This window comes from Coenobita brevimanus, chromosome 93, assembly GCF_032717465.1.
Source record: "Coenobita brevimanus isolate Jiangsu-jjx chromosome 93, ASM3271746v2, whole genome shotgun sequence".
Taxonomy (NCBI): Eukaryota; Metazoa; Arthropoda; class Malacostraca; order Decapoda; family Coenobitidae; genus Coenobita; species Coenobita brevimanus.
In genome coordinates this window covers 55,653,137-55,666,708 of record NC_137046.1, presented here as the reverse complement: position 1 = coordinate 55,666,708, position 13,572 = coordinate 55,653,137, and the positions used below count along the sequence as shown (strand labels likewise).

Below are 13,572 nucleotides of genomic sequence, written 5' to 3'. Positions count from 1 at the left end.
TCTTATTTTTATATTCACATTCCTATCCCTATTAATAGAAAATGGCCTCTCTCCACCCTTCCAACATATCTAAATACGCTTTCCAGACACCGTATGTACATCATGAAGTACTCCATTTCAGTCTGATCCAACTCTACAGAAGAGTGAGTACTGCTGCATTTTTAAGACACTAGAAACTTTTGTTATTTCTGTGATTTTACATGACAGGGCAGCTTGACCACAGATCCACCCATCCATCCATCATCCAATCCGACGTTGCCCCACAGGAAGCATAGGAGCCCGGAGCTAAGCAAGTTGGTCCTGACATTTAAGATGGAAGTGACCAGCCTCACTCATCCCTGAGTGGCATTACATAAGCAATAACCTCAACCATCCCTTGGATATAAACCTTCACCAGTTCAATCCAACTGAAGCACCGGAATTACCCACTAAACCAGCAGGCACCATAATTTGGTTATTTGGTTACCACCCAGCGCAGTAAATGGTTTCCTGGTGTACAGGAAACCATTCAGCTTGTCACTCAGTGTAGAGTCACCCACAGGCAGAAGGAATGGGAAAGAATGAAGTAAAGAAAGATAAAAGAGGGAGTGTAAAGTCATCCGTAAGCAGAAGGAGGAGGAAAGAATGAAGTAAGGAAAGACAGAAGAGGAAGGAAGGAAAGGAGGGAGGAGAGTAAAGGGCAGACACCTGAGAGCAGCACTACATTGAGTAAGTGGATGGTGAGTGTCCCCAACTACCACAGATATCAGTTAATAAAGCCAAACAAGTGGACCACACATTTACAGTATCTCGTTTATCAGCCAATATATCCATCTAGCCCTCTGATGTAGTATGTCACCAGCATATGCTTGTTTCATACACATGTACATGACTGGTTACTGTTAAAATCACACATTGCATTTACAACTTTCTATATTTGGAATTATTTTGACAGCATTACAAAACTATAAAGCGGGAAGTTGGCTCATCCTACTCTGCCAGAAACTGGCCAATAAGGTTTAACTCCAGGTCTTAGTTTAGTCACTACCCTGCTCATCCTATACAAAATGAGGCAGCAGGGAATATGCTTCACTTTAACAGTAGAATAACCTCTGGCTTCAGCAGTGTAAGAGGAGACTTACAGTCCCAAGTACTGATGTGTATCATTTGTTTAGACACACATATCTATGAAAACAGGCATATGACCAATTTTTGTGTAAATATGCATTTTTTTTTTCCCATTTTTGTTATCGTTTATATCACAGAACATCCTAAAATTTTTCATTGTAAATTATGAAAGCTGAGCCATGGGCTTCAAACAAGCTCAAACACATCTGATTAAGGTATCTGAAAAATCTGGCCAGTACCAGTATGTATTTCATCATGGTTTCCATGATACTAAATACAATACTGAACTGCATGTAAATTAAAAACATGTGTCTATTCAAAAGTTTTGGAATACAGTAGAGTTATGACAATGACTTGGCCAAACATCTGATACGACAATGTGAGATTTAAAAACTTATGCACTACACATCCTACACTGGATGAGCCCTTTACAGTAACTCCAGGCCTAAGACACAGCCCATGACCAAAAGAGCCATCTAAATGCTGCTAGTTATCTACTTTCAACATACAGAGTTAGGAATATTTATAAGAAAGCTATTATAGCTTCCTGATACAGTAAAAAGTATAAAAAAAATACAGTATTGTCAAATGCTATACAGCATTTTACAAGAAAAATTAATATTACTCCTACCAAGTGTTTGCTACAAGGTACTGTACCTCTGTTGTAAATTTCAAGAGGATCAGACTTTATGAAGAAAGTCTATGTGTTACCCTATTTGTCTGAACAAAAACATGCATAAGATACCGCAGTTGCGAAGATCTTGTTTTATCATTGATTACCGTATGTTTTCATGTAACATCCCCAAGACAATACAAATAAAAGTTTTGACTCTCTACCCAAGTTTCTCATAACCAAATGAGTTATTCTACTCAAATGACAGAAAAAATTAATAAAGGTATAGTATGTCCATGCATATAGACTGTTGCCAGATGGCCCAAATGAGGCATAATCTTGGACAGTCTGGCATCACTGCAACTCTATCTCTCTACCACCGAAACATCATGTAAACCCCTTCAATCCAATGATGTATTTCATATTTTATTATTGCTAGTTTCAGAGGCTCTGATTTCGGTTGGAATAAATCATCTGATGGAGGTTTGATCAATATGAAAAATGTATCATTGGGCTGGAGAGGTTATCAATATTCTATTACTTGAAAGAAGGAGAAGGATCAAAGGCAATATAAATATGTATGCTTGATCAACACTACAACTAAAGAGTGAGCATGGGTGCAACCTATAAAGTGGTAAGTCAATAAAATATTGTTCAAATTACAAGCAATTCAAGCAATGAATAGTAGGTATCTGTATAAAAAGAGAAGTGGGGAAGACAGAGGATAAGCTATTCCTGCAACATTTCATCTCCCAGCAGTAAAGTATACATGGTTCTGTATCATTATGTTAAAAGAGTGGTGGCAAAAGAATCTGAGAGTATGCCAAACTCATGCCTCAAAATATGAAAAAAAAAAATGAAATATGGATTAGCAATAGCTATGCAGCCATTGGAGCAGATTTCCTCACTTACTGCCATCTTGTGACTAGAAAACTGTCCAGCTTCCCAAAACACATTACTATGTTACTGGTTTGTGAGTTTATGTATCAAAACCATTCTATCAAATGAGCAATTTCACAAGTACAAAAAAAGCAAAACATGCACACTGTTCGTTATGGAAAACTGGGGAAAGTCAACAATGAAAGACAGACAGAGCAATAATAAGGAAAAATTCCATGTAAAGTTGAAAAATAATTCAACTAAACTGTTCCTTTAGCATTCCCAAAAACAAACTTTGCCTCTGGAATATGTGTGGAAAATGAAGTTTCTTGCTTCTCCATCATGATCCTTACCTTATGTTTTGTGAGAGGAAATACTATCCACATCATTACAACATCTGACTGAATTAGCACAGACCTGTCTTGATAATGTGCGTACTAGGTATTTGCCTGCCACTAAATGACAATGAGGTTCTAAAGTCGCTATGAATGTACTCGTCAGATATGCTTGGGTCAGCTGAGGTCAACCAAAGGATAATTTTGTGTGCTATTAGTAAGTGTAATTATAATGAGAAGGATAATGTCTAGTCTATACAAGCAAGGATGAGTTAGCAATATACAGAAAAGGTGCTACACTCAAAATATAAAATGAAAATAGTGAGACTTTTCATGAAGCTTCCACAACAAATTAAGAGAAAGACAGCTTCCATTGGTTGCTCCAGAGGCCCAGACAAGACGAGTAGTTGGCAAATGCTGCCAGCATCAGTTGATAGGTAAGGTGACTACTCCTCCACCACCTGATCGCTTAGACAACCAGATCCTGAAAATCAATGAACAATTTTATGTCACTGTAACTTTATTCCGATTACAAAATGGGAAGGGTAGGATCCAGACCAGGCAAAAGGAATATACAGTATGTAATATTAAAAGAGTGCCTGATGAAATGGGCTACATAACTACTTGGTCATCATTCATGCCTTCAATATTTTCAACATTACAGGCCTACCATTCATATATGCTATCACGGAAGACAGATACCACTCCACACTGTTCTATCTTTTACATATCTCCTTTTACCAAAAAATCTATTTTAAAATTTTGTACTCACTATCGCCAGATGATCACTCAACATCTCACTCTATAATATGAACTAACACCTTCCAGCAGTTATTTCATCATTAACATATTATTTCTGTTTCCTATAAACAACCCACTGCCAAGATTCAGTAACATGAAAACAAGAGATAGAGAAATTACTGACATAGCAATAACTGAAGAGGGTCCTACATCCATTCACTATGAATTCAGTCCTTCCAAATTCTTCTAGAAACAACTTCTATTTAACACCTGTGCTGCATTGAGACTGACTACTGGTTTAAACTCACCCAATGCCAGTGCCGATGATGAGTGAGAGAACATTAGTGATGAGGAGTGTGTATAGGACATCCCGAGAGAAGAGTGAGGAGTTGCCCACCATCACCCGGCGGATGCTGGCCCCACGGCTCCCACATCTACGTGGGTGACTAAACCGCCACTCCCTGTGGAGAGATTGGAATTTAGAAGTAAAGAGAATCTCAAAACATCTATCTATCTATATCCAGCCTGATGCCATAATCCTGTAAAGGGTGGCCAATCGACTTTGAGGGACACTACCCCTCAGCCAACCCATTTGTTGACACGTAGGGCACACGTATAGGTTGGTTATATGGTTACCATCTAGTGCTGTAAATGGTTTCTTGGCTTACAGCCAACCATTAGGCTTGTCACTCAATCTAAAGCCACCTGAAAAGGAAAGAAGAGTAATAACAAGTGACAGGAAAGATGGGAGAAATAGGTACGGAGGAGGACAGACACAGAAAAAAGATGATGAAGGTGAAGGAAGAAGTTGGCAGCACTACATCAAGTGAGTGAATGCTGGTTGCCACCACCTACCACCAAATCCCAAAACATTTCAACCTATAGTCTGACCAACCTGACAGTAGGCATAACTCCTGACTCCACCAATTTATTATAATCAGTGGCACAGATATCAACTCTACTTTCTGCATATAAATGACATGGAAAAGATATAGATTGGAAAACTGGAAAGCATAATACTAAGACAAATATCAACTGTCAGTCAAACATCCTTTTCACACATCACTTGAACTTTTGGATTCTTCATTCTAACTCACAGCAGGGTTGGCATGACTGAAAAAAAAAAAAAAGATTTAAATCATGATTTTAACTTATTATAATCAGAACACAAATCACTGATTATAATAATAATTACTGTATCTACACAAGAGAAGCATTTTATTGCAGTGTTCTCTCATAGTATTGACAAGTGGCTTCACAGTAGTGAATAGCCCTATACTTAAATTCTAAATCATTTTTTCTCAGTAACATCATTTGCCTCCATTAGTGAAATTTTTACAGTCCTGACAACTATTCGAGAAGCATATACAATATTTTAATATTTTGTACAATATGAGGCTACTGACTTTGGAGGGGTCTGGTCAGGCCGGCTGCTCCAGTCCCAGATCCAATCAGTCTCCGTATTCTTCTCCACACGGACAAAGTCACCTTCCTGTCAGCCAGATAAGAGCATATCAGTGTTGGTATTGGGATATCTTAATGGTCATTAAAAACTGTACTAAAAATAGTGTATTACCAGAATAAAGTTTTTAAATGTCTATTATAATACTCATTCATCTCTTATTTTTTTATGTGTTTGACTCTGGGATAGGCTTCACAGCTCATTCCCAAGGCCCAGTAGTCATCCTACATACCACATACCTCAGCATATCACCACTTTGGTGCCAACACCCACTGTCCACATCACAGGATTGGTGTATTGGTATTAGCTGGGTATTTTTATGACATGGCAGCAGGTCTTATGGTAGATTAGTAAAGTCTGCTTTAATGAGTTTCAAGTCCTTAAACTGTTCTCTGTCTGAGCTAGGATTCAAAAGTAGGTTCATAAGGACTCCAGGCCACCTCTACTGCTTTGGCCATTGTCTCCCCTCTTGGTAAGAAGATCATGTTAATACAAAACAAAGAAAAAAACATTGTACACATACAACCCATGTTCTTAACTTCCTTAAAAATCTACACGATATATAACAATTATCACCATTCTGCCATCATTTCCCCACCTGCAGGAGCTGTGAGGCAGTGTCCAGAAGGCAAAGAAAAGGGAAATAAAAATGAATGGGAAAATTAATCAACACCATGTCCTATGAAATGGGTCACACACTCACACAGCTCATCAATGAAGCCCTTGAATCCTAGCTCCATCTAGTGTGCACCTAAGTACATTCACATACACAAAATAACAGTATCATCATTATCCTAACCTAAACAACAACTACCATGGATGGGATGGGTAGAATCCAGAAGTAAAGACAATTGTACCATATCATAATATGACCACTGACATAGAAAAGCCCATCCATTGATTCATCAATAAAGCCTTCAAAGTTCACACAAAACTATCTATACATATGGCAAAAATGTAGCATGTAAAAGCACTGCAAAAGTAAACTTGGAAGAGAAAAAATACCGTAGAGAGATAAAAGATGGAGAGGAAGATAGGGAGGAGTTACTTAAAATCCAATGCTGGAGATACCAGCGGGACATAAGTGAAGTTCTAAAGATGAATTGCTGAGAAAGAGAGCATATAAGATGAGAATGACATGGAACAGTAATATAAAGACAAAGAGGGTTAGATGAATGTGTACAAAGGAAAAGAAAGTGACAACAATAACTCACTGGTCTCAATCTATCTGTTGCCAGTTGCCTCAATCCCGTAACGGGTGGCCACAAACAAATCGCCTCCATGTTGTCCTGTTCAATGCCACTTCATTGCCTTGCTCCCAGCTCATATCCCCTTCTCTCATATACCTCTCCATTCCATCCCTCCATCTCATCTTTGGCCTCCCCCTCCCTCTCCCCCCCTCACCTCACTCGCACACACTCTCCTCATTAGTCTCTCGATCTCCATTCTCTCCACATGGTCCCTCAATGTATTTCTTCTAACAATTTCTGTCATATCTACATCCACACCACAGTACTCCTTCACTTCCTCATTTGTCAGTCTGTCTGTCCATGTAACTCCACATGCTCCTCACAAAACAACTCATTTTCACTGCTCTCACTCTTGACTTGTGTCCCTCCAACAAGGTCCAAGCTTCACTTCCATATGTTAGAGTTGGTATCACAATAGTCATGCAATGGCTTTTTTACTTCCATGCTCACTTCCCTGTTCCTTATCACTGCTTTCAAAGAACCAGCAACCTTTCTTTCCTGTTGTATACTTTCAAGCACTTCACCCTCTAAACTTCCATCCTTACTCATCACACTACCTAAGCACAAATGCACTCACATTTTCCATTTCCTCCTCATCCAGCCTCACTGTACAGTCAGTGAACACTTCTCTAAAAGACAATAACTTTACTCTTCCCTACATTCACCTTTAAGTTCCGTTTCTTACACACGCTCCCAAATTCTTTCACCAAACCTTGCAGTTTTGTTCCCCTTCGTCTTCACTTAACGACACAGCACCCAACAGTACAGGGACTTTCCAAACACTGTCCTTTCTTAGTAGGGTCACTCCAACATCCACTGCCCTACCTTGTATCTCGCTTATAACCCCATCCATATCCAGACTGAACAACCATGGAGACATGTCATATCCATTTCAATCCAACATTCAGACAGAAAAATTCACTCAGTTCACGATCCACACGCACTGCAGCCTTAGCACCCTCATACATACTCTTCATGGCATTCAACAACTTCCAATTTACTCTATATATCCTTAATACCTCTATATTCCTTGTCTATACACCCTGTCACATGCTTTATCCAAATCCACGAAGGCTGCATATAACTTCATTCCCTTCTCTAGAAACTTTCCACTAAAGACCTAAGAATGAATATCTGATCAACACAACCTCTTACCCTTCCTAACACCTCCCTGTTCTTCTCCAACTAATTTCTCTGTTATTTCCCTAACTCAGGCAATAAGTATCCTACCATATACTTTTCCTATTACACTACGAAGACGAATGCCCCTATGATTGCCACACATTTCTTTTTCCCTTTTTCCTTTGTCCATTCATCTATCATCCAATCCTATGTTGCCCCATGAGGAGTGGAGGAGCCCGGGGTTAGGCAAGTTGGTCTTGACATTTAAGATGAGAGTGACCAGCCTCACTCATCCCTGAGTGGCATTATGTGAGCAATAAACCCCAACCACCCTTTGGATATAAATGCACACAAGCTCAATTTGACTGGAGTGCCTTAATTGCTTACTAAACCACCAGGCGCCAAAATTTGGTTATATGGTTACTACCCAGTGTAGTAAATGTTTTCCTGGTATACCGGAAACCATCTGGCTTGTCGCTCAGTGTTGAGTCAGCCATGGGCAGAAGGAAGGGTAAAGAATGAAGGAAAGAAAGACAGATGAGGGAGTATAAAGTCACTCGTGGGCAGAAGGAAGTGGAGAGAATGAAGGAAAGAACGACAGAAGAGGAAGGAAGGATGCAAGGGAAGGGCACACACTCAAAGCAGCATTACATCGTGGGAATGGATGGTGAGCACCCCCACCTACCTTTGTACAGGGGAGTAATTATACAAGACTTCCAATCCTCTGGGACTCTACCTTCCTCCCAGGCCAATCTGCACATCTTCCATATCCATTCTACTACTATCTCTCCCCCATGCTTCAGCATTTCACCAAACACTCCGTCAATTCCTGGGGCTTTCCCCATTTTAACTTTCTTTATTGCTTCCACTACCTCCATTCTACTGATCCCTGCCTCTCTTCTCACAGGTCAAGGGAGAAAATGTAAAGAAATTATAAATAATGCTACAGTAAAGAAAATGAGATGAAACAATACTGCAAAGGTGGAGAAGGGACAGTGATGATAGGATGAAAAGACAGACTGAACAACAATGTGCAGTGGGCTATCCAAGATGGAAAGACGATGAAACAAAACAAAACACAAACCTTGTTATAATAGTTGATATAGACTCCTTTCAGATTGGCCTCCTCTCGGCCAGTAGCCATCTCAGTGTTGGGGCTGTTCGGGGGTGATTTCGGCCTGGATGAACAGAGAAATTTATCAAGCACTATTTTACATTCACCCACTACTAGATGAAGTGTACTGTATTGGTAGTGCTTCCAATATGATGTGTACATAATCTGTTACTGCAGTATGCTTGTACAGGAACACAAGTTAAAAAAACAGTACTAATATATTCTAGTGCAAATACCTTTTAAATATTTCATTATTAACTAATATATTTTAGTGCAAATACCTTTTAAATACTTCATTATTAAACCTTCCTCACAAAACGGGTTCACTTCTTGAACAACCACACTAGCTTCAGTTCTGCAATCCAACTCCAACTTTAAACTAGCACTGTACAAGGGATACCATAACAAATCCACAACATGGCTCTTTATTTTGCTGGTTATGGGGGGGGGGGGAATATTTACGCTATAACCTCTCTTTCTCCAATGTTGTTTGAGGCATAAGACTGCCCGCAACACCGATACTGAGCGGTGGGAATACGACATCCCTAGACCAATAAAAATGAAAAATTTTCAGCTTTTCACTCTCACTCCATTTTACAGTCATCTTTTATGATATGCAGAGAGTAGTTGAGTACGATGGTTTCTCTCTGCTCTCCAGAAGAGTAAAATGAACTACAAAAGTATGTCTACAGTTAAAAAATGATTGAAGTACTGGTCAGTACAATGTTACATGATCCAGTTACCTACTTCTGTAGTATGTAATTATGACGTTACTGCACTATTATACTATAAGGGGAAGGTGTGGTAATAAAGTTTTATCAAAGTTTTGGTGTAGTATGTATGAATTATAAAATGAGTGTAAAGATAATAATAAAGTGTAATAATATGAAGTAGGTATGGAGTTGGAAAGTGTGCTAGTGTGACCATTGTACAGGTCATGTGGGGAGTTCCTCTGGTCTACCATGTTATGGAGTGTGTTACAGTACTGTGACATGCAGTAAGTGCTACAACAGGCCTTTGCCAGCTTATCATGTAGCCCAGCTGAGTATGAAATACTGTATACTGATCACTGTATGATGTGTGTAATTATAAATCATGGCTTTCAGCTAAGTGTACTACAGTATGACTGAATTATAAAATGAAAGTAAAGTTATCAATAATGTGTAATAATACGAAGTAGCTATGGAGTTGGGAAGAAGTGTGCTAGTGACAATTGTAAATGTCATGTGGGGAGTTTCTGTGGAAGTCTCCCATGCTATGAAGTGCATTACAGTACTATGAAGTACAGTAAGTACTTCAATAGGCCTGTAAAGTGTTGACCTTTAAAGTCTTATCATGCAGTCTAGTAGTGTATGAAATACATTATATCGAGCATTGTATGGTGTGTGTAATTATAAATTATGGCTTTAAACTAGCGAGCTCAATGACTTTTTTTTTTTTTTTTTCCATTTTACTCTTGTCATCTCCTAAGAACTTTGTTCAGCTTAGTATAGACTCTTCAAACAGATGGGGTGAGAAAAAAGCATATGTCCCTTCAATAAAAGCCTTTCCTTAGCTGAATAAAATTGTTTGGCAGTAGCTAGACTGAACTAAACAGGATGTTACTTGGATTACAGGGTTTACAGTAAACAGCAGAAAAGTATGGCACTCTTACGAGTCATGTGGGGAGTCCCTTGGGGTGTCACGGCGTGAGGAGGCAAGAGAAACCCTAGCAGAGGACTGATTGCTCTCCCGCTGGGCCTCCCGCAGCAGACGCAGGTACTCCTCACCATTACCGAACGGCAGAGGCGCCACACGATCTGGGCTTCCCGGCTGCTGGTTTGACAGGTCCACCCATGACTCTGAAAAAGAAGACATGGAGTTAATATTATGACTGAAATGGCAACAGAATATGCGTCTCATTACCACAGGCTCTAAACTGTTCCATCCATCCACTGCCAGACGCCTCAATCCTGTAAGGAGCAGCCACAAACAAATCGCCCCCATGCTGCCCTGTCCCCCACCATTTCATTACCCTGCTCCCAGCTCATATCCCCCTCTCTCATATACCTCTCCACTCCATCCCTCTCTCTCATCCTTGGCCTCCCTCTCCCTCTCCCCCTCTCCACCTCACTTACATACACTCTCCTCATCAGTCTCTCACTCTCCATCCTCTCCACATGTCCAAACCACCTCAGTGTTTCTCCTAACGCTTCCTATCACATCCACATCCACACCACAATGCTCCTTCACTTCCTCATTTGTCAGTCTGTCTCTCTCTCCATGTGACTCCACATGCTCCTCTCAAATAACTCATTTCCACTGCTCTCACTCTTGACTTGTGTCACTCCAACAAGGTCCAAACTTTACTTCCATACATTAAGAGTTGGTATCACAATGCTGTCATGAAGTAGCTTTTTCACTTCCATGCCCACTTCCCTGTTTCTTATCACTGCTTTCAAGGAACCAGCAACCTTTCTTCCCTGTTGCATTCTTTCAAGCGCTTCACCCTCTAAACTTCCATCCTTACTCATCACACTACCCAAGTACCATACTTAAATGCACTCACATTTTCCATTTCCTCCTCATCCAGCCTCACTGTACATTCACTGACTTCACTTCTCTCGAAGACCATAACTTTATTCTTCCCTACATTCACCTTTAGACTGCGTTTATTACACACACTCCCAAGTTCATCCACCAAGCTTTGCAGCTCCCCTTCGTCCTCACTTAATGACACAGTATCATCTGCAAACAACAGGACAGGGACTTTTCAAACACTGCCCTCTCTCATTAGGGCAGCTCCAACATCCACTGCCCTACCTTGTATCTCTTTTATAAACCCATCCATATACAGACTGAACAACCATGGAGACATGACACATCCTTGTTTCAATCCAACCCTCAAACAGAAAAATTCAGTCAGTTCACTACCCACATGCACTGCAGTCTTAGCACCCTCATACATACTCATCACAGCCTTTAACAACTTCTCATCTACGCCATATATTCTTAATACTTTCCGAAATCCTTGTCTATCCACCCTGTCACATGCTTTCTCCAAATCCATGAAGGCTGCATACAACTTCTTTCCCTTCTCTAGAAACTTTTCCACTAAAGATCTGAGAGTGAATGTCTGATCTACACAACCAATACCCTTCCTAAAACCAGCCTGTTCTTCTCCAACTAATTCCTCTGTTATTTCCCTAACTCTGTCAATAAGTATTTTACCATATACTTTTCCTATTACACTAAGAAGACAAATACCCCTTCGATTACCACACACTTCTTTCTCCCCTTTTCCTTTGTACAGGGGAATAATTATACTGTACCTGACTTCCAGCCCTCCGAGACTACCTTCCTCTCATGCCAATCTGCACATCTTCCACATCCATTCCACTACTATTTCTCCCCCATGTTTCAGTATTTCACCACACACTCCATCAATTCCTGGGGCTTTCCCCACTTTAACTTTCTTCATTGCTTTCACAACTAAACTGTTCAAACAGATTATTTATAAACACATTGGAAAAGCTGTTTATTGGGTACAGTAATTTGGAGTTGAAGAGAAACATGAGTTGTAGAATTACTACACAGTGCATGAAATCATTTGGCTTGTAACTCAGAGCAGCCACCCAAATGTAGCACCGCAATGGGAGAGTGGATAGTGGGCGCTCCCATTTACCACATACCGGTAACTGTACTCTTTAATACAATATTCTTTTCTCAATCACTTCCTTAAGATCTTAGTTAAATCATTAGTATTTTGTTTTAACAGTAGCCTCACTATAAGCCAACAGGTCGTCTGTTATCCGCACTTCCAATGTACTCAAACATCTGCAATGAATAAATAATCGCTGTCCTCCCTCAAACACCACCCTTTCTCTTTTCTTTATCTTTTGCATTTATCTGTACATTACAGTACATCATTTTACAACTATATCCATTTCCACTGTTCATCCATGGCAACCATGATTTATTCCTAGAATCCTTTTTATCTAAACTCAATCACAGTTCCACCAACACAAGCAGCCCTCCTCCACGATAATATCCATTCTATGTCTGTTCCACTGAAGATACCTCCACCATTCCTAATTTTTGTCTAAGAGATTTCGATGGTTTAAGAGCTTATTATCGAACGGTATTCCACAGGGAGGTTAGCTATTTGAGAGAATGCCAGGTCAGTGGGGAACCCCAGGTCATAGGTGAGGGGCAGGAAACACGTGGGAATGTCCGTCAGGTGTCTGTGAGGGGGGAGGTGGTAGATGGGAATGTAGTCCAGGTGACGGGAATTAACTCAGCTCCAGTACCAAGCTGGCATTTGACCAGTGAGAAATATAACGAGTTAATAAATATAATACACGGAGGCCAAGATAGACATATCCCTTCAAAACCGTTTAGAACGAATAATTCTGAACCAAGATGGTTAAACAACAGATTAAAATCTCTCATAGACCAAAGGCAAGGAATATATAGAAAAATAAAACGTGGAGAGGAACACTTACGTAACTGATACACGATTTTAAATAGAGAAGTAAAGAGGGAGATAAGAAAAGCAAAGAGAAGTTATGAAATTAAGGTTGTAAGTGAATCAAAAGAAAACCCCAAAGGTTTTTATCAAATGTACTGTACGATAAATAAAGATAAGATAGGACCACTCAGAACAGAATCAGGTGACATTACCAGTAAAGATAAAGAAATGTGCTCCATCCTAAATAATTATTCCGTATCAGTATTCACCAAGGAAAATCTAGACCTGGTCCCTCAAGCAGCAAATATTTACGATGAGAATACGGAAAATATTCTTGGTAAAATAACCGTTAGTAAGGAGGACGTATTGAAAGAAATTAATAAGTTAAAACCTCAAAAATCGCTAGGTCCGGACGATATATATGAAAAAATTATAAAAGAAACCAAAGAAGAATTATGTCAGCCACTTTTAACGATATTTTATGACTTTAAGTTCAGGA

General features: G+C 39.8%; 1 protein-coding gene across 4 annotated transcripts in view; it reads right to left on the bottom strand.

The window, feature by feature from the left end:
* Window positions 1–831: 831 nt before the first annotated feature.
* BNIP3 (BCL2 interacting protein 3) overlaps window positions 832–13,572 on the bottom strand; it is a 125,140-nt gene continuing 112,399 nt past the window's right edge. For all 4 annotated transcript variants that reach the window (XM_080282452.1, XM_080282451.1, XM_080282450.1 and 1 more), the window contains 5 exons: window positions 10,278–10,464; window positions 8,594–8,687; window positions 5,082–5,167; window positions 3,984–4,136; window positions 832–3,418 (listed from right to left, as the gene is read on the bottom strand). In XM_080282452.1, the coding sequence (XP_080138578.1) occupies window positions 3,361–3,418; window positions 3,984–4,136; window positions 5,082–5,167; window positions 8,594–8,687; window positions 10,278–10,464 (578 nt within the window). In that variant the 3' untranslated portion in view covers window positions 832–3,360. The remainder of the gene's footprint in view (window positions 3,419–3,983; window positions 4,137–5,081; window positions 5,168–8,593; window positions 8,688–10,277; window positions 10,465–13,572) is intronic.